Source organism: Oncorhynchus tshawytscha, linkage group LG09, assembly GCF_018296145.1.
Source record: "Oncorhynchus tshawytscha isolate Ot180627B linkage group LG09, Otsh_v2.0, whole genome shotgun sequence".
NCBI classification, from domain to species: Eukaryota; Metazoa; Chordata; class Actinopteri; order Salmoniformes; family Salmonidae; genus Oncorhynchus; species Oncorhynchus tshawytscha.
The window spans coordinates 75,126,973-75,148,350 of NC_056437.1; the positions used below are offsets into that span (position 1 = coordinate 75,126,973).

Genomic DNA, 21,378 nt, shown 5'->3' on the forward strand with positions numbered 1-21,378 from the left:
CATTGCACGGGCGGGACTTCCGTTCGAGACGCGGGAACTTCCGTTCGGGAATACAACATGGAAGTGAGAACGGGTCTATTTCTTTTTGATATTCAATAGTTTGCAATTCCAACAGTCAGTCATAATTACCCATGCATATTGAAAACGAACTAACACGTAGTTGTTTATCCAACCAGCTTTTTCCGATGTAATTGCTTGTAGCTAGTTACTAGCTAACTCACATACCGGTAACCTTAGGTAGCCGCTGTCTATAATGCTTCACAATAACAGTAACGTTAGTTAGCGAGCTAATAGCTGCTGCTTAGCCCTTTCAGTTTGACAAATGCCAAAGGTTTTAGGCACTTGTTGGGGATAAATCCGCTATCGTGATGTAAAAATGCTTTACAAATCGGCAGCCTCGATGTTGAGATGAGATAATTATTTACCGACCAGTTTCCAGGTAGCTATGCTAACTAGCTATCTGTGTGTCTCACGTTGAAATCTCTGCACCCACACAGTACATGATTTGGCAGTGAGTGTACATGATGAATCGTCCCAAGCCTACAACGATCAGGCGGCCTAGTGCTGCAAAGCCCTCAGGTATGTACAGTATCTAGCTATGTGCACCCACTTTATCATACTTTTGTCAAACATACAATAATAATACAAGTGTTTCTCTTCAAAATGTTGCCAATAGGTCACCCTCCTCCTGGAGATTTCATAGCATTGGGGTCAAAGAGTGGCGGAGAGTCCAAAGCACCTGCAGTTCTCCTTAAGCCAGCATCCACCTTACCCACTGACCGTAAACGAGAGACTTCCTCGTCACTTCCATCCTCCTCTGGCCTATCCGGCCTCGTGAAGCGCCCCAAGATCTCCTCTACCCCTCCTGTCAGCGCCCTAGGACGACTGGCTGATGTGGCAGCAGTGGACAAAAGGGCTATATCGCCTTCGATCAAGGAGCCCTCAGTGGTGCCCATAGAAGGTAGGAAACAGTTTCAATTCAAATATGTTTTTCAGTGGAATAGGGTGTGGTGAATCCTGTGTCTGTGATGTGCTGTGACTGTCATATTATTAACACAATGGTTCTCTTACAGTCCCCCCAGCAGTGCTCCTGGATGAGATTGAGAATGCAGAGCAGGATGGAAATGATGATCGCATTGAAGGGGTGCTCTGTGGAGCTGTCAAACAGCTGAAGATGAACCGGGCCAAACCTGATATAACACTATACCTCAGCCTCATGTTCCTGGCCAAGATTAAGCCCAATCTCTTTGCCACTGAAGGCATTATTGAGGTGAGATTTGAAACCCAACATTTTACAATCAGTTCCATACTGTTGTTATACAGATTGGTTCATGACTTTCTCTATCTGTCCGCGGACAGGCCTTGTGCAGTCTCCTTCGCCGGGATGCCTCCATCAACTTCAAAGCAAAGGGCAACAGTCTGGTGTCTGTGCTAGCTTGCAACCTGCTGATGGCAGCCTATGAGGAGGATGAGAACTGGCCAGAGATCTTTGTCAAAGTGAGAATCACTCATCATTCCTATTGGATTTCTGTTTGTATTCTAGCTGCATTGTTACCACTGTTGTGCGCTCTTTAACATGTTCTTGTTCTTTTCAGGTGTACATTGAGGACTCTTTGGGGGAGCGAATTTGGGTAGACAGTTCCCATTGTAAGAATTTTGTGGACAATATCCAGACTGCCTTCAGTACCAAAATGCCCCCAAAGAGTATGCTGCTGCAGTTGCAGACTGACACTGGCCGCTCCGGTGGAGATATCAGTGCAGGTATAGTACTGTATGTACAGTTTAAGGCGGAAGTTTACATACATACACTTAAGTTGGAGTCATTAAAACTTGTTTTTCAACCACTCTACAAATTTCTTGTTCACAAACTATAGTTTTGGCAATTCAGCTAGGACATCTACTTTGTGTACAGCAAAGGACCATGTTGGAAAATGCTGGAAAAAACGGGTACAAAAATATCTATATCTACAGTAAAACAAGTCATATATCAACATAACTTGAAAGGCCGCTCAACAAAGAAGAAGCCACTGCTCCAAAACCGCCATAAAAAAGCCAGACTGCGGTGTGCAACAGCAAATGGGGACAAAGCTTGTACTTTTTGGAGAAATGTTCTCTGGTCTGATGAAACAAAAATAGAACTGTTTGGCCTTAATGACCATCGTTATATAGAACTGTTTGGCCTTAATGACCATCGTTATATTTGGAGGAAAAGGGGGAGGCTTGCAAGCCGAAGAACACATCCCAACCGTGAAGCACGGGGGTGGCAGCATCATGTTGTGGGTTTGCTTTGCTGCAGGAGGGACTGGTGCACTTCACAAAATAGATGACTCATGAGGGAGGAAAATTATGTGGATATATTGAAGCAACATGTCAAGACATCAGTTAAAGCTTGGTTGCAAATGGGTCTTCCAAATGGACAATGACCCCAAGTATACTTCCAAAGTTGTGGCAAAATGGCTTAAGGACAACAAAGTCAAGGTATAGGAGTGGCTATCACAAAGCCCTGACTTCAATCCTATATAAAATGTGTGGGCAGAACTGAAAAAGCATGTGCGAGCAAGGAGGCCTACAACCCTGTCTCAGTTACACCAGCTATGTCAGGAGGAATGGGCCAAAATTCACCCAACTTATTGTGGGAAGCTTGGCTACCTGAAACGCTTGACCCAGGTTAAACAATTTAAAGGCAGTGCTACCAAACACTAATTGAGTGTATGTAAACTTCTGACCCACTGAGAATGTGATGAAAGAAATAAAAGCTGGAATAAATCCTTCTCTCCACTATTATTCTGACATTTCACATTCTTAAAATAAAGTGGTGATTCTAACAGACCTAAAACAGGGACTTTTTACTAGGATTAAATGTCAGGAATTGTTAAACTGAGTTTAAATGTATTTGGCTAAGGTGTATGTAAACTTCCGACTTCAGGTGTGAATCCTGTGACATTGGATTTGACTCTTAATCATTACTACGTCATTTAACATTGGGCGGTAGCCTAGCGGTTAAGAGCGTTGGGACAGTAACCAAAATGTTGCTGGTTCGAATCCCCAAGCCGACTAGGTGAAAAGTCTGTCTTTGCCCTTGAGCAAGGCACTTAACCTTAATTGCTCTTCTGAGTCGCTCTGGATATGAGCGTCTGCTAAATGACTAGAATGTCAACCCTCCAGGGAGCAGTCCTCACCCCTCCACCCCAGATGAGGATGACAGCCAGACCGAATTGCTGATTGCTGAGGAGAAACTTAGTCCTGAAGATGATGGACAAGTTATGCCAAGGTATTTGGGCAAAGGCTACTACATATACAGTAGCAGTAACATATTGATTGCCTGTCTGTATTGTCTTTCTACTTAGACTGATCCGTTTATTGGACAGTTTGTGTTCATTTACTCTTCATCTCATTGTAGGTACGAGGAGCTGTCTGAGAGTGTGGAAGACTATGTTCTAGATGTCCTGAAGGACCAGTTGAACCGCAGGCAGCCCATGGACAATGTGTCCCGTAACCTGCTGCGTCTGCTCACTGCCACCTGTGGCTACAAGGAGGTGCGGCTTATGGCTGTGCAGAGGCTAGAGATGTGGCTGCAGAATCCAAAGGTGAGAGGAGGAGTAACACTCGGCTACCCACATCACCATCGCTAGTTAACAGGACATTAGAGCCATCTCCTTCCAAACTCAAATCTAACATGTAAATGCATCTGTTTGCATGAAATTAAATCTGACAGTGAACTAGTGTTCTGTTATGTATAATGAGGCCTTTTGTCTGCAGCTGACCCGTCCAGCTCAGGATCTTCTCATGTCTCTCTGTATGAACTGCAACTCCCATGGAGCGGACGACATGGAGGTGATCTCCAACCTCATCAAGATCCGCCTGAAACCTAAAGTCATCCTCAATCACTACATGCTCTGTGTCAGGTCTGCAGGTCTTCTCTTATGGCCATATGATTTAGTTTGGATAGTCCCCTACACATGGTTTATAAATGTTCAACCAAGTACGCAGGGGCCTCAACCACAAACCCTTACCCTAACCCTAGCTTCATGCCCTCATCCTGGTTCAATCCAAACCTCAACCCTAACAAGTTGTTGCATATCAACATACTTGAATGTGTTCAATGTTGTTAGTTTGAACATCCTATAGGGGACCACATATATTTCAAAAGCCTTCGTGCAGAACGCTTTATTCATACACTTAACTGTGCTGTCTGGCCTTTGATTACCAGGGAGCTACTGAATGCACACAAAGACAACCTGGGAACTATGGTGAAGCTGGTGATCTTCAACGAGCTGTCCAATGCCAGGAACCCCAACAACATGCAAGTCCTTCACACACTGCTCCAGCACAGCCCAGAGCAGGCCCCTAAGGTGAGGGAGTATTCCATGCTGACAAGACAGCTAGGGAAAATAAAAAAATGTGTTACTGTGGGGAAAGTACATTTATGTGGTTCACAGTGCTCGAAATTAAGGCTTGTCTGGGGCAAATTAAAAGAAAATGTATAAAAAATGAATGTTGGTCAACCAGAATATAGATTTTAGTTGTCCGAATGGACAAGTAAAAAAAATCACAATATCAAACAATTGACATTCTGAGTAAATTGCCTATATTCCTATTTGCTAAAGCCTATTTCAATCAATATGTTTTATTTACACAAAGCAAGAGAACAGTGTAGACAGAGCTAATGCCTCGATCACACCAACAGTGTCGTTGCGCAAAATGGTACATCATCTGGATATGTGTGCAACAAAAGTTCAACATTCACCTTCTGCTACCATTTCTGTCAAGCCATTGACACATACAATGTTTTGCATACGTTTGATCCAATGTATGCACCACACAGAACGCACTGCAACTGCCTCTACAATGCAATGCTGCAAGGCAAACGCAGTGGTCCAGGAATGTACTTCTGTTGTACTAAAACGCAATGATACTGTTGGTGTGATCGAGGTGTAAGAGTCTGACCAAAGCAGCACAAAATATCCAGTCAGAATATATATATTCTTCTCTCTCTCGAATGTCAGATGATCTGGGCCAATAGCCAAAGTCTATTTATATAGAGGACACTCCAGTGTCTTATTGTTATAGAAGCCCACATTTTCATTTGATATTAATAACTCCAAAACAAGGGAGGCCTAAGGTAATAATGAGAGATGTCACGAACTGGCTCAAAGCCTGTGACAAAAGGGAGACAACGTGGAGATAAGGAGTAACAAAACATATATTTATTAAGTAAACTAAGTACAATATGTAATGGTGTGTGTAATCAGTAGTGGAAGTGAGTGTTTTGCTTGCATGAATGTGATAATGCAGGGTGTTGAAAGGTGCCAAATCAAACAACCAAAAACCACCAAGATACACAACAAAAGCTTTAAAGGTGTCTGCATGGAGAGCGTCTCTTCCATGAATGGGGAAGTGGTGTATTCATCCTTGGACACACCGGGCCTAGGTGTTTCCCATGTAGCTGACGACCTCTCAACTAAGAACAAAGAGAGAATACGGCAGACAGAGTGGGAGGGTCGTCACAGAGAGATAAAAAATAATAGCAAGATATAAAGATCAAATTAGTATTTTGAACAAACCTTACAGTTGAGCAAAGAATTAAAAGACAGAAATGATCCATGCATGTGAGGTTGGCGGAAAAAAGTTGCGAACCAACTAATTAAAGTATCATAAAGCATTAAGTCCAATTAAAGTTATGAAGACTGTTTTCCAAACGATTCTAATAAAGTATTTAAATGTCCTAAAGTTGCGGCTTTTAAATGGGAATAATTCTGAAAGTTGGGAGTCTATGTATTCTCAATCACAGATTTATTTTAGGCCACAGAGTGAAATTGAGCGAACAATACCGAGATCGAAAAGTCCAAAAAACGTATGCTACAGTGGAGGAAAGCTTATGAAAGAAATGATGCGGTGTGTGCAACCTACCTACAACGTATAAAGTATCCACGGCCTAATAAGAGAGGAAGATGAGGGAATATATGCGAATCAGTTTGTAATTATTCAGTTCTGAGGAAAGCAGAGTTGCTCTGGAGCCCATGATGAGTTACATCCCATCACATGATGCAACAAGAGCACAGCCAGCATGGCTCATTGACTGTCACTCGCTCCATCTGCCCGCTCACAGACACACAGATGGCCAGAAAGGCCTAGGCTACTACACATTTATTTTGTGCCACAGCTCCACCTGAGTGGAATAGGCTATTCGACAAAGATTTGTCTCCCTAAATATCTTTTGTCTATGTCACGATTTTGCTCGTCCCTCCTGTAGCATGCGATCCAAATGCTTAGCAGTCTTCAAACCAGTATTAACCGGGCTACACACGGCTGTACCTTTCCTCTAATACAGGACTAGAGCAGGCAAAGTACACTACATTACGATTTTTCAGGGGGTGCTGCAGCATCCTCAGCACCCCTACTTCCCGTTGTTATGCCCTTTTGGCCGATGGTGTTAGACTTTTGTTGGGGGGGGGCATGTTGACATGTGACTTCAGCTTTCAGACAATTAAAAGATTTAATGTCAAGCCCGGGTTAAGAAATGGACCTGTATAAGCTTTATTGGCTTTGGATTGAAGTGCACTTTTTTTTTTCTCGGATTGATCACACTTTTACTTTATTTTTAATAACTGAAACACAAGAGGGAGATGTTGTTTGGAAACCGCTTAAAGCTGTCCTCTCCCCTCTGAACCTCTTCTTAGTTCCTGGCCATGGTGTTCCAGGACCTGCTGACCAATAAGGATGATTACCTGCGTGCCTCTCGAGCGTTGCTGAGAGAGATCATCAAACAGACCAAGCACGAGATCAACTTCCAGTCCTTCTGCCTGGGTCTGATGCAGGAAAGGAAGGAGGCCACCTACGTCGACATGGAGTTCAAAGTGAGCTCATGATCTTTATATTACTCCCACCTTGTCTCGGTCTCCTGTACCATTAAATAACTCACCCCCTACCTAGTTACATGTTCTTCTGTGCCTCTTCACCAATGAATAACTTCTGTGTTCTCTTTGGATCTGAGGTCATGCTCTCTGTCTGTTTTCCACAGGAACGCTTTGTGATCCAGGTGACAGACCTGCTCACGTGCTCCATGATGCTGGGCATCACAGCTCAGGTCAAGGAGGCTGGCGTTGCGTGGGACAAAGGAGAGAAGAAGAGTAAGTGTTTGTAGTTCTCTGGTTGTCGTCGATGTGGGCATTTTGAACATCCCTTTTGTCTGTTTCAGATCTGGATGGTCTGAGATCCTTTCAGAATAATATCGCTGCCATTCAGAGGGATGCTGTGTGGTGGCTTCACACTGTTGTTCCCACTATTGCCAAAGTGCCATCCAAGGACTATATACACTGGTATGTGTTTGGAAGTTTTCGTGCCACTTTGATTGTTCAAAAAGATAAACATAGGAGGAGTTAATAAACATCCTACAATAGTTACTTAAGATAATATTCTACCCATGTAATGAAAATATACTTGTTTCTTTTCCCCAGTCTTCACAAGGTGCTTTTCACAGAGCAACCAGAGACCTACTACAAGTGGGATAACTGGCCCCCTGAGAGCGACAGAAAGTGAGCATCTCTACCCAACCTTTGTTTTAGATTAGTTTTATTTATGTCTGTCTGTCTGTCCCTGCTGTCTGTCCCTGCTGTCTGTCCCTGCTGTCTGTCCCTGCTGTCTGTCCCTGCTGTCTGTCCCTGCTGTCTGTCCCTGCTGTCTGTCCCTGCTGTCTGTCCCTGCTCCGTTGACATCACTTAAATGTTTTACCTCCGCCAGCTTCTTCCTGCGGCTGTGCTCTGAAGTGCCTCTGCTGGAGGACACTCTGATGCGTATCCTGGTCATCGGACTGTCCCGTGACCTGCCCCTGGGCCCGGCCGACGCCATGGAGCTGGCGGACCACCTGGTGAAGAGGGCGGCCGGGGTCCAGTCTGATGGTACAACATCTGCAACAGCAATGGGTAAGCAGAGATAACTTACAGTAGTTAACATTTTCATGAAAAGAGATGACATTGAGGGAACTTTGTTTATTTGGCTTTACATCAAGATGGATATTTCGCTTGTTTCCTGGTTTTGCTTTTGTAGATCTGGATGTGTTGAGAGTAGAGCGGATCCAGCTGATTGACGCAGTGCTGAACCTGTGCACCTACCACCACCCAGAGAACATTCAGCTTCCTGCGGGGTATGCTGCTCTCTTTTAGTGTAATTAATCAACTTGCCAGCCAGCTGGGAGTTGATGTTTGTTTTCTGTAAATAACACGTTTGATATTTTTCAAGCTATACTCCTCCGAACCTGGCGATAGCCACACTCTACTGGAAAGCGTGGCTCCTGCTACTTGTGGTGGCCGCTTTCAATCCACAGCAAATAGGTATGAGTCTCAATCAGGTTTCCCTACAAATCATCAGTGTATATATATTAGAACCTTAGACACAAGTTTGACCTTTTGTTACAATCAACCGTGTATTTCTCTCCAGGCTTGGCTGCCTGGGACGGCTATCCCACACTGAAAATGCTCATGGAGATGGTCATGACAAAGTAAGTCACATGTATGAAACGTTTATCTGTTTAAACCAAACGCATACCAGACTAACTACTCAACGAAGCTCATCTTTCTCCTCCCCCTTTTCCCTGCTTGGCAGTAACTACTCCTATCCTCCATGCACGGTGGCCGATGAGGAGACCAAGACCGAGATGATCAACAGGGAGCTGCAGGTGTCCCAGAGAGAGAAGCAGGAGATCCTGGCCTTCGAAAGCCACCTGGCGGCTGCCTCCACCAAGCAGACCATCACAGAGAGCAACAGCCTGCTGCTGTCCCAGCTCACCAGTCTGGACCCACAGTAATACTCCTTTATACCTGCACCTTGTAGACTACTTTTAGGGACTGTTCCTAGACACAGATTAAGTCTAGTCCTAGACTAAAAAAAGCATACTACATGTAGAATCTCCATTGAATGGTCTTCTAAGGCCACAACTAGGCTTAAGCTGGGTCTGGGAAACTGACCCATTTTCATTCATTTGATAATAAGTGGTAATCTTACTTGTTTCTTTTTTCTAGGGGCCCCCCTCGCAAACCCCCACCCGCAGTCCAGGAGCAGGTGAAGAGCCTTAACCAGTCCCTTCGCCTGGGTCACCTCCTCTGTCGCTCTCGCAACCCTGACTTCCTGCTCAACATCATCCAGAGACAGGTAAACAAGAGCACATCCTCTCTTGCCAATAGAAAGTATTCTCTCTGGAAGTAACTCTACAACTGTGTTCTATGTTTTCCCCAGGCCTCCTCTCAGTCAATGCCCTGGCTGGCTGACCTGGTGCAGTCCAGTGAGGGGTCCTTAGACGTGCTGCCTGTGCAGTGCCTGTGTGAATTCCTGCTTCATGATGCTGCAGATGACAACTTGCCCATCGAGGATGACGAGGAAGGAGAGAGCAAAGAGCAGAGAGCCAAGAAAAGACAAGTATGCTGCCGTTTCTTAACAGCTATCATATTTTTTGTTTGTTCTGAATAGCTTTTGTGGTCAGAGAAATCACTGACTCCAGCATCTCAACGGATATACTTGTCATGTTTTATTTAATCCACACAAAACAACAAATGCTATTTTTTTCTCTTGTCTCTCTCGCTACACCAGAGGCAACAAAAGCAGCGGCAGCTCCTTGGACGGCTGCAGGATCTGCTGTTGGGTCCTAAAGCTGACGAACAGACCACGTGTGAGGTGTTGGACTACTTCCTGCGCCGCCTCAGCTCTTCTCAAGTGGCGTCAAGAGTCCTGGCTATGAAGGTGCATTATAAGAGAGGACACACGCTAATATGAGTGTTTCATTGATTTGCTGAGGAGATGTATTCATCTACTTTTGTTGATCTGCTGTTGTTCAGGGTCTGTCTCTGGTGCTGACTGAGGGTGGTCTGAAGGATGGAGAGGAGAGGGACCAGCCCATGGAGGAGGACTCTAGAGATGCTGAGCTCCTGCCAGGATACCAGTGGCTCCTGCAGGACCTCCCCAAGCTGCCCCTGTTTGACAGCGTCCGGGGCATGACCTCCACCGCTCTGCAGCAGGTCAGTAGGGAACTGGTCTAGATCGTTCGTACCAATGTGAACCGTATTTAGCCTCATTGTCAGGTTGTAGCTGACAGAGTTTTTTTCGCTGAAGGGATGTGGTAAGAATGTGTGTTGTGTTTCTGTTCTTCCCCAGGCCATCCACATGGAGACAGACCCACAGACCATCAGCGCTTACCTCATCTACCTGTCCCAGCATGCACCAGTGGAGGAGCAGGCGTCTCACAATGACCTCGCTCTGGTAGCCCTGACACCTCTTATCCTCAGTCATACCTCCAATTATTTACCTGGGTTATGTGTTCAGTCGAGCACCCCGTAGCAAAACGTTTTGCACGGACAACTAAAGTCTGTGTTCTTATTGAACAAGTTCAGGTAGTTTCAAAACGTTGTCTTCCCTACTGAACACGACCCTGTATTGCCTTCATAGTTAGATACTGAGGTGGGTTTGATTTGGGATCCTCTAGGATGTGGCCCGTCTGATTGTCGAGCGCTCCACCATCATGAACAGCCTGTTCTCCAAGTACTCCTGCCGGCCCGAGTCAGACGCTGTGCTCTCAGCCCTCATCTCCATCTTCTCGAGCTACATCAGGAGGATGAGGAAGACCAAGGAGGGAGAGGACCTCTACAGCTGGGTGAGGATTGGACCATTACTGGGAGGGGGTGGGGGGTAACCTCACATTTTCTACATCTAAATGGAAGATGGTTTCAGACTGATGGTTTCATATTGGTAGACCCTTAGTGATCATTTCAACTAGAGGTGCTTGCTGTCAATACAGTTGTCAGTGAAATTACATTACTCCTTTGACTATTGAACTCTATAGTCAGAATCTCAGGACCAGGTGTTTCTGCGTTGGACCACAGGGGAGACAGCCACCATGCATATTCTGGTGGTCCATGCCATGGTCATTCTCCTGACGCTCGGGCCACCCAAAGGTATGTATCTCTGAATACCACACTTGTTGTTACAAACATGGCCTGTCTACTGTACCTCAGTCTCGGTTTTCAGTGTATAGTATAATTCATGTGTCTCTGTTCTCAGAGGAGAGTGACTTCTTCAACCTCCTGGACATCTGGTTCCCCGACAAGAAACCCCTCCCCACCGCCTTCCTGGTGGACACGTCCGAGGAGGCCCTGCTGCTACCTGATTGGTTGAAGCTGAGGATGATCCGGTCAGAGGTTTCACGATTGGTGGATGCAGGTACAAGTCCAAACACATTAAATACATGCAGGTAGAAGGGTATATGGTGTAGGTCTAACAGTAAAATATGACCGTGTATAAAAAATATAATTCTGTCATTTATGATACAATGTCTGTCCTCTGCAGCGCTGCAGGATCTGGAGCCCCAGCAGCTGCTGCTGTTTGTCCAGTCATTTGGCATCCCTGTGTCCAGTATGAGTAAACTGCTGCAGTACCTGGACCAGGCTGTATCCCACGACTCACAGACACTCGAACAGAACATCATGGACAAGAGTGAGAGAACTTGACCACAAACTATCCTACTACACTATATCTATGCCACGTGGATAATGTTTGCCTCAGTTATGTAGCTAGTGCTCATAGGATTTATTCCTGAAGATTCTGTGCATAAATCTGACTATTTAGCGCTGACGGTATGTTCTCTATTCCTGATGTTTCTGCATGTCCTGTGCTACAGACTACATGGCTCATCTGGTGGAGGTGCAGCATGAGCGAGGCGCCACAGGGGGGCACACTTTCCACGGGTTGCTCAGCTCCTCTCTCCCTCCTCGCAGAGGTCAGTTAGGGAAAGGGGAATACTTAGTCAGTGGTACTACTGAATGCATTCAACTAAAATGTGTCTTCCGCATTTAACCCAACTCCTCTGAATCAGAGTGGTGCGGGGGGCTGCCTTAATCGACATCCACGTCTTCGGCACCCGGGGAACAGTGGGTTAACTGCCTTGCTCAGGGGCAGAACGATAGATTTGTACCTTGTCAGCTCGGGATTCAATCCAGCAACCTTTCGGTTACTGTCCCAACACTCCTACCCGCCAGGCTACCTGCCACCCCATACAGTCTCTTACTGCTACTACGTGATTACATTTCTTTATGGCTCTCTGTGTTACCTTTCTTATAAAAGTTTTGGAACAGCCCAGTGTAAACACAGTTTTGGTATTTTGGGTCCATACCTGTCAATAACCGAAGACCCAGTTTAACCTTTAACGTTTAACCTTACAGATAGTACTGAGGTGAACAGAGCCAAAGTTACTGTGGAAACTCCTAGCTCCTTGAAGATGAGAGCCAATCAGATCCCAGTGATTGGGCCTGAGGATGACCTCACCGGCATGTTGCTTCAGGTAGGAATATATCTCTGCCTGGAGATTGATGACACATTAATACCTGTCTGAAGTCTTTTTGAAGTTTATGGAGCAAATATTTTTTTCTCTCCGATTTCATCAACCATTTTCTTGTAGTTTGATAGACACACAAGGCTTTTTTAATCATAACTGCACAAGTAGCCTACAGTGAAGTGATTGATTATCCTAGCTGACAGAGTTGTTTGGTTAGTACTATAGTCAGATCTACCACCTGTTTTTCAGAGTGCTGACTGAGGGTCTAATACCTGCCTCTGCCTTTGTCTCCACAGATGTTCCCTCTGAAGGTGGACCACCGCAGGCCCAGCCCCCCTACCCGGCCCCTCTCCCTGGCCCTGCAGCAGGCTCTGGCCAAAGAGCTGGTGCGTGCCAGACAGGGGGGGCACTCCCAGCAGGATGGGGTGTCAGTGCGTCTCCTACAGGCTCTGGCTGCCCTGCTCAGCTCTGCCCACGCCGGGGCCCTCGTCATGGCCATGAACCGCAGCCACGCCCTGTCCTGCCCCATGCTGCGCCAGCTGCACCTCTACCAGGTATGATTGATTTACTCTGCTGTCCTTCTAGACAGTGCTGAATCTCTGTCTCTCTCTGTAGCCTATATATGTATGTGTTTCATCAGTCACCACTATGACAGAATACATGCATGTCTGTCATTACACCAAACAGATGTGAATGTATTGGGTTGTATTTTTCTCCTTCTCTCGGTCTTCCTCCATCTCTTCTACTCAGCGGCTGGTGTTGCAGGACGTGGCCTTCTCCTCTCTCTTCTTCAAGGCTGTCATGGAGATGATGACATGGTTGGAGAACCCGGCCGTGGAGGCGGGGCCGCTGCGGGCCTTGCTCAAGTCCTTCGCTGGACAGTATTCCCAGAAGCACCGGCTCACTGATGGTGGGTGCTCCTTATCATGTCCTTGGCTGCGTACAAAATTATACCCCATTGCACATATACAGTTGAAGTCGGAAGTTTACATACACCTTAGCTAAATACATTTAAACTAATTTTTTCACAATTCCTGACATTTAATCATAGTAGACATTCCCTGCCTTAGGTCAGTTAGGATCACCACTTTATTTTAAGAATGTGAAATAGTAGAGAGAATGAATTAATTCAGCTTTCATTTCTTTCATCACATTCCCAGTGGGTCAGAAGTTTACATACACTCAATTAGTGTTTGGTAGCATTGCCTTTAAATTGTTTAACTTGGGTCAAACGTTTCAAGTAGCCTTCCACAAGCTTCCCACAATAAGTTGGGTGAATTTTGACCCATTCCCCCTGACAGAGCTTGTGTAACTGAGTCAGGTTTGTAGGTCTCCTTGCTCGCACACGCTTTTTCAGTTCTGCCCACAAATTGTCTATAGGATTGATGTCAGGGCTTTGTGATGGCCACTCCAATACCTTGACTTTGTTGTCCTTAAGCCATTTTTCCACAACTTTGGAAGTATGCTTGGGGTCATTGTCCATTTGGAAGACCCATTTGTGACCAAGCTTTAACTTCCTGACTGATGTCTTGAGATGTTGCTTCAATATATCCACATACGTTTCATACCTTATGATGCCATCTATTTTGTGAAGTGCACCAGTCCCTCCTTCAGCAAAACACCCCCACAACATGATGCTGCCACCCCCGTGCTTCACGGTTGGGATGGTGTTCTTCCGCTTGCAAGCCTCCCCCTTTTTCCTCCAAACATAACTATGGTCATTATGGCCAAACAGTTGTATTTTTGTTTCCAAGGACCAGAGGACATTTCTCCAAAAAGTGTGATCTTTGTCCCCATGTGCAGTTGCAAACCGTAGTCTGGGTTTTTTATGGCGGTTTTGGAGCAGTGGCTTCTTCCTTGCTGAGCGCCCTTTCAGGTTATGTCGATATAGGACTCGTTTTACTGTGGATATAGATACTTTTGTACCTGTTTCCTCCAGCATCTTCACATGGTCCTTTGCTGTTGGTCTGAGATTGATTTGCACTTGTCGCACTAAAGTAGGTTCATCTCTAGGAGACCGAATGCATCTCCTTCCTGAGCGGTATGACTGCTGCGTGGTCCCATAGTGTTTATACTTGCATACTATTGTTTGTACAGATGAACGTAGTACCTTCAGGTGTTTGGAAATTGCTCCCAAGGATGAGCCAGACTTGCGGAGGTCTACAATATTTTTTTATGAGGTCTTGGCTGATTTCTTTTGATTTTCCCATGATGTCACGCAAAGAGGTACTGAGTTTGAAGGTAGGCCTTGAAATACATCCACAGGTACACCTCCAATTGACTCAAATGATGTCAATTAGCCTATCAGAAGCTTCTAAAGCCATGACATAATTTTCTGGAATTTTCCAAGCTGTTTAAAGGCACAGTCAATTTAATGTATGTCAACTTCTGACCCACTGGAATTGTGATACAGTGAAATAATCTGTCTGTAAACAATTGTTGGAAAAATGACTTGTGTCATGCACAAAGTAGATGTCCTAACCAACTTGCCAAAACTATAGTTGGTTAACAAGAATTTTGTGGAGTGGTTGAAAAACGAGTTTTAATGACTCCAACCTAAGTGTATGTAAACTTCTGACTTCAACTGTATATATTTATGATACAGACACACATACTTGGGCCTAGTCACAGATGGTCAGGTAATCGACTGTTAACAGTGTGATGATAACTGATTTATGCCTATCCTCTGCAGTTCGTACAGGCTTCCTCCACCTGGCTGAGGCCCTGGCTTATCAGAGGGACTCCGAGGTGGCCGTGAGGGCTATAATCGCCACACTGAAGGCAGGGGAGAGATGTAACGCAGAACCGGAACTGATAGGCAAAGGTATGGTACTTCTTTGCATCGTTCACTCTCTCTCTCAGGCTAGAACATCAACTATCCTCACTATTTCTGCTCCAGTTTGGATGTGGTGGCTGATGTTACTCAATTTCCCCAGATCTGTTTGTTTCATTGCCGCCTCTGAGTCTCTGTTTTTCCTTTGTTGACCTGTTCCTTTATGAGTTTATAAGCTCTTCTCTGAAAACAAACCAGACCAGCGGCTTACAGTTTGTTGATGTCCAATATGGGCTCAGCTCTCCATCAAGCCCAGATGAAGGACGTTTTGACTTTAAACTGGTTGCGGCCAAGCTGGTGATCTAGGTTACGTCGAAATGCGATAATGGTAGTTGGTAGTTCATAGTTTTGGTGTGTGGTTTTTGACTTGCCCCTACAATGTTTTATTTTTCCTCTGAATCACAAGATTTTTCCTGAGCTCAGCATCATGGCCAGGTTGTTTTAAAAAAAAAAAAATTACTTCTGAATGTTCCACCGTAGCTGAGGGAATGGCACAACCATCACATCACAGCTCGTAACACTCAGTACTGTTTGTTTGTTGTTCCCAGTGTTACAGGGGCTAGTGGAGGGGAAGTCTCCATATTTGGAGGAACTGCTGGCCTTGCTAATGACTATTGGAACAGAGACGGGGACCGGCTCTACCACCGCAGGCCCTGTTGCCATGGTGATAGCGCTGCTTCTCCAGGAGACTGAAGAGCAAGCTGTGAAAATGGAGGTGGATACAATCAAGTAAGCATGTAAATTCTATCACGCCTAAATCATTCAAGACCTGTCTTTTTGCCCTTAGTCAAACAACAACATACAAATCTGGTTAACTGTGGCATTGGCATCTTATGTGTTTTGTAATGCCTTAGAAATATTACTATTGTATGTTTAATAATCAGTACTTTGTTTGACTGAGGGATTAGCCTGACCTTGAGCCTGTCGATCTATTCAATTCCCTTTCAGCAGCAGCTCCGAGGTGACAAAGACTGGGTCCAGCTCAGGGCTGCTTGTTGATTGGCTGGGACTTCTTGACCCTGAGGTCACATCTGTGTGTCCAGACCTTCAGCGGAAGCTGCTCTTTGCTCTCAACAAGGTAATCTCAGCGTGTGTGTGTGTGTGTGTGTGTGTGTGTGTACTTCACCACCTTACTTCATGTGATTTATTCCAGGGTAAAGGAACTCCCTCCTACAGACCATACCTTCTGGCATTGCTGACCCATCAGTCCAACTGGACAACTCTTCATCAGTGCATCAGTGCTCTTCTCAGCAAGCAGCAAGACCAGCGGTCAGACAATATATCAATCCCAAATCATGACCTTCAGCAGTAGTAGTCACACTGACAGTGTTTCCCAAATAGTGAAAGTTGTATTGTAATATTCTGTAATGGTGTTGTGTATGCTGTTCTCTAGACTGGACCCATCTTCTGCTCTGGACTTCCTGTGGGCCTGCAGTCACATCCCTCGTATCTGGCAGGGCCGGGACCAGAAGACCCCACAGGTAGCACGGTACACCAGTCTAGCCCTCAAATAATGACTTCAATTAATCCAGTCACATGACACAAACCAGAGAACACTATTCCCCCTCAGCCTGACTGCTTCCAACACCTCTCTCTTGTGCTCTCTCCCTCTCTCTCCAGAAACAGACAGATACGTTTGTCCTGCGTTTGAACCCGGAGGAGCTTATCAGTCTGGTGGACCTCATCATGTCAGAGTCTGAGCTCAACAGCCGCGGCGACTCCTCGCCCCCTGCCAACGCCCCCGGCAAAGCCAAGAGCACCCTGGACCACACCTTCTGCTCCCTCATCCAGTCACGGCTGCCCCTGCTCCACAGCTGTTGCCATGGTGACCTGGTGAGAGTGAAGAAAGTCTCGGAATACCTCATCAACTGCACAAAGAAATGGGGAGACAGGTATGGGTGGGTTGTTGGCTCTTGGACTGACATACTTAGTCAGGCTTGTCCAATGGGAATTTAATACTATTTACAGGGTGATCTGTTTGCTATGTGATCTACTTTAGACAGAGATGCCCTCTCTCTCTCAATACCCCATCTGTTCCTTCAGCAACAGCAGACATGACACTCCATAATATTTTGGTCTCATAAGGTTCACTAAAGTGCCCACAGTTCATTTAGTTAGACATATTTTTCACCCTCCCTAATTAGCCCCAGTATTGAACTTGGTCTTTGGCCTCTTTTAAACTGAGCTGATAAACTTGGGGCCATATCACTAGATTACCCCCAGACGGAACAGATGAAATTCACAGACTGAATGTTCTGTCAGACACAACGCTGTGTAGACCAGGGGAAAGGCGATAATTAGGTCTATTGGTGTGAAATTAAAACGACCAGAAGTTGTGTGTTCTGTGATCTCTTTAAAAGCTCAGTGTATTATAATAAAGCCAAGAGGATTAGGACTGCAGCTCTAAACGTGCTGCCTGTGTTGTGGATTCCTGCTCCGACTTAGCTGCCTGTCAGAGATCAGGGTGCAACTTCTCTTTGTGGAAGCCAAACCTTCTTTCATGAGTCTGCCTCTGGTTATTAAACCAATTTTAATGGGGAAACTCTGGCCAAGGTCAAGCAGCAAAATTATCTATCCAATTACAATATTTTTATGCACAGCTAAGCTGTCTTGTACAAATAGTTGTGACTGAAAACATGGATTGCTTAAAACCCATCTTACAAAGCAGACTGTGTTTGGCCTTGTGTGGGATAAACATTTCCCTGTGTGATAGGCATTCTCTTCAAAGCCTCTTCTTTTAAGGCTCATCGCTAGATTAGCTGGTGTTTATTCCAATTTACATGATGGTTGTTGAAGAGACAGTGGAATCTGACTATTGGTCAAGGTTGTTGCTGTTTATGGAAAACACTGCCAGTGATGACCAGTGAATACAAATCCTGTTGATTCGTAGACGGTCGGACATGTATGAGCGAACTAACTAGGTCCTACATCAGACGAGAGCATTGTAGTAGGAGACCATTGGTACTGTCTGCTGTGTGGAAACTGTTGTCTGATGTTTGCTAGCTGACTCCATTGTGTGTTCCTTAGTGTGATGAGTAAGCGGTGCCAGAACCTCCTGCTCCAGCTCTACCTGCACTTCCCAGAGGTCATCCAGCACGTGACCTTACCTGACGCCACCCTGAGCAGCGAGGGGGCTGCCGACGGCACCACATGCAAGGTAGAGTAGACCTTCAGGTGGCTCAGTCGCTTAACTGTTTCTCAAAGCCGTTGGCTGGCACAGAAGCCGTCAGAGGTCTTAAGGACTGATGTGTGATCCCTCCCTCTCAGCACGACGTCCTGGTTCACCGTCTGGTCACGTTGCTAGGCGATACGGGAGACACAAAGTCGGCTGAGAACCGGATGTCAGACGCTAACCTGGCCTGCAGGAAGCTGGCTGTGTCCCACCCTGTCCTTCTCCTCAGGTGAACACCATGTTCAGTACAAACATAGGACATATGAATTCATGCACCTCTTATGGTAGATTGTAGCTCCATAGCTACGATCACAGACGCTATTTAAAACCACCCTGTGAATGTTTTTGTTCTCACCTTTGCTGTAGTAAGGTGGAACGTCTGGAGAATGATCACAGCTTACCTTTCTTAACTTTCCAGACACTTGCCAATGATCGGAGCGCTTCTCCACGGACGCATCCACCTCAACTTCCAGGAGTTCCGGAGCCAGAACCACCTGACATTCTTCAGCAACGTGCTGGCCATCCTGGACCTGTTGCAGCCATTAGTGTTCCACGGTGAACACCAGAGGGCGCTGCAGGACTGCCTGCTCTCCTTCATGAAGATCCTGCAGGTGAGGGAATGAACACGGAATGCACTCACAGATCAGCCTCAGGGTTTTCCAGTTGGTTTGGTGGCATTTGCTTGTGTTTTTCTTTTTAGCGTTTCAGAGTTATTTGACTTCTCATAGGTGGAGAAAGAATAGATTGTTGCCACTGCTACAGCTGTGGTTGGCTGGATATCTTGACTAGATCTAATGTGTTTTTGCAGAACAGTAGTATTTCTACAAGGTCAACTGCTTTGTGCATTAAAATAACTATCTTATTGATCATGGAGTTAATAATGTTGTGGTCCATATTCCCTGCAGAACCTTAGGAGACCTCGTATGCATCCGTTGGCCGTCTTCAGTAAATATGTGCAGTTCATTCAGAAGTACATTACCCACGATGCAGCATCAGCCATTCCCTATCTACAGAAGCATTCCGATATCCTACAGTAAGTCATTGAACTGGGTTTTAAAAAAATGATTATTGAGACATTCGGATTGGCAACACCATTGCATTAATGTTAGTTGTTATTTCACATTGTGTGGAGCAGCGAGGGAGTGACTTGTTTTTCTCTGTTTGTCCCACTAGGGGGCTCTCGTCAGAGCACCCTGACCTGCTGCTTAAGTCCCTGCTGGCTGGCCTCACCCTGCCTGTGAAGACTGGCTCCTCTGACAGTTCTGCAGAGGACAGAGATGGTAAGCTTATCCACTCGTGAAAACTTTGCCTTGAATTAAAAAACATAAGTGAACACATCAGCAATTTGGCAAATGAAAAAATGTATAATATATTAATGACACATTTTGACTGCATACAGATGCATATAAATCAACCATCTCGCTAAATGCAGTGTTTTTGACATGTCTCTGGGTTTACTCTTATCAGATGAGTCGTCCTCTGGTTCCCTGCCCATGGTCAGTATCTCGGCCTCCGTTCCACTGACTGCAGCTGACATGACCAAGTACCTGAAGAAGATCTCCAGGGGAGAAGCCATCGAAGGTCATTAACGTATAATACACACTCAGGTCAGTTTAACACGTAACTTCAGGGATTTTGCTGAACTTTACCAACATTTTGCTCCCCACTGTGTTTCAGACGTGCTGGAAGTTCTGACCGAGGTGGAGGACAAGTCCAAGAGGAATCCTGAGATCATCCAGTACTTCACTGTAAGTTCGCCTTCTAATAACACACCTTTATTATGAACAAATAATCCCCCAACACACACTCTGCTGCACCACTCTGCTGCACCACTCTGTACAGGATAAGTAAACAGTTTTTCATTGCCTTCCCTGCCCTCAGAATGACCTGCAGAGACTGATGACTTCTACTGAGGAGTTGTGTCGTAACATGGCCTTCAGCCTGGCCCTGCGCTGCATCCAGAACAACCCGTGGTAAGATCAGAATGCTGACACTAGGATTTCTCTGCTTATTTTTATAGGAATCGAGAGAGAGCGAGCGCGCCAGTCGTCTGGCTGGATATTAATTTATCGATGCGTTGTCTAGGAATGTTTAGCTGCAAATGTTGCTGTAGTGATACCTGTAAGGTGTTGTCTTTCATGTAAAATAATGTTTCCTTAACGTTGTGTGTCCTAATGTAAGAATTGTTTTTTTTCGGTGGTGCTGCAGCACTGCAGCAGACTTCCTGCCCACCTTCATGTACTGTATGGGCAGCGGGAACTTTGACGTGGTGCAGACGGCGCTTAGGAACCTGCCAGAATACGTGCTGCTCTGTCAAGGTATGATTGTCCTATCTTCTCAGCACTACACAGCTTCTGTGCTTGGTCCTTATTGTGGATCTAAACTCGCAAGTTGGAAAGTAAACTGTTCTGTGTTTTCAAGATGTATAAGGATTCACACTCAAAGCAAACATGTTCTTTTGTTTTGCTTCATTGTGCTTTTCTCCTCAGAGCATGCAGACATCTTACTCCACAAGGCCTTCTTGGTGGGGATCTATGGGCAGATTGACACCAGCTCTATGATCTCTGAGTCCATGAAGGTCCTGCACATGGAGGCAACAACATGAGGACCCGGAGATAAAAGTCCTCCTCATCTGACGGGAGGCAGTGTCACCGTAACGTTTTTGTACTGTAGATTTAGACTCGTGTCATATGCAACTGCTCTTTTCTTTTTATCCATTTGGTCATTTCATCAGGATTTATGGATTGATACGAACTGATTATTTGATTCAAAGGTAATATCGAAGTATTCAAAAGATGGTGATAATGACCATTGTAAAAAAAAAAATTATGTCACTCATGCTTGTTTTGCAGTGGTAGCCCGTATTCATTATTTTTTAAATAATAGAAGCACTATCTATCAACCACTGTCAGAAATGGAAACTTTTGAAATTATGGATTTTTGTCTCTCGTATAATAGGAATAACATAATATAAAACAACGGTGCCATATGACATGTCTTTTCTGTTGCTTCTAACCTCAGAGTTCAGACTAAAATGGTGTCTGTGCTGCATGTTTA

The 21,378-nt window shown here is 45.4% G+C and overlaps 1 protein-coding gene across 2 annotated transcripts; it reads left to right on the forward strand.

Moving 5' to 3' along the window:
- Window positions 1-21,310, forward strand: LOC112225736 (integrator complex subunit 1-like). 2 transcript variants are annotated; one of them, XM_042327436.1, is made up of 48 exons: window positions 1-63; window positions 498-579; window positions 677-961; window positions 1,074-1,270; window positions 1,360-1,497; window positions 1,596-1,761; window positions 3,166-3,271; window positions 3,401-3,587; window positions 3,760-3,905; window positions 4,211-4,352; window positions 6,681-6,857; window positions 7,022-7,130; window positions 7,199-7,319; window positions 7,458-7,535; window positions 7,741-7,922; window positions 8,047-8,143; window positions 8,239-8,330; window positions 8,437-8,497; window positions 8,602-8,799; window positions 9,018-9,147; window positions 9,232-9,411; window positions 9,583-9,732; window positions 9,828-10,007; window positions 10,144-10,248; window positions 10,472-10,639; window positions 10,829-10,940; window positions 11,047-11,205; window positions 11,332-11,478; window positions 11,663-11,761; window positions 12,204-12,322; window positions 12,613-12,870; window positions 13,067-13,226; window positions 15,009-15,140; window positions 15,698-15,878; window positions 16,098-16,227; window positions 16,303-16,418; window positions 16,543-16,630; window positions 16,770-17,041; window positions 18,177-18,306; window positions 18,417-18,550; window positions 18,740-18,932; window positions 19,227-19,354; window positions 19,495-19,601; window positions 19,789-19,902; window positions 19,999-20,069; window positions 20,203-20,294; window positions 20,530-20,639; window positions 20,811-21,310. In XM_042327436.1, the coding sequence occupies exons 2-48, from the start codon at window positions 522-524 to the stop codon at window positions 20,924-20,926; spliced, it is 6,621 nt and encodes a 2,206-aa protein (XP_042183370.1). In that variant the 5' UTR covers window positions 1-63; window positions 498-521; the 3' UTR covers window positions 20,927-21,310. The 2 variants fall into 2 exon arrangements, with proteins under 2 accessions (XP_042183370.1, XP_042183371.1); XM_042327437.1 differs by having other exon boundaries at window positions 16,101-16,227.
- Window positions 21,311-21,378: the final 68 nt, after the last annotated feature.

Bases quoted from the DNA above. Each gene is read 5' to 3' on its own strand.
- LOC112225736 (XM_042327436.1), top strand. From the start codon at position 522: ATGATGAATCGTCCCAAGCCTACAACGATCAGGCGGCCTAGTGCTGCA. The intron at 1,762-3,165 runs GTATAGTACTGT...TCAACCCTCCAG, and splicing joins CGGTGGAGATATCAGTGCAG to GGAGCAGTCCTCACCCCTCC. The intron at 3,588-3,759 runs GTGAGAGGAGGA...TTTTGTCTGCAG, and splicing joins TGTGGCTGCAGAATCCAAAG to CTGACCCGTCCAGCTCAGGA.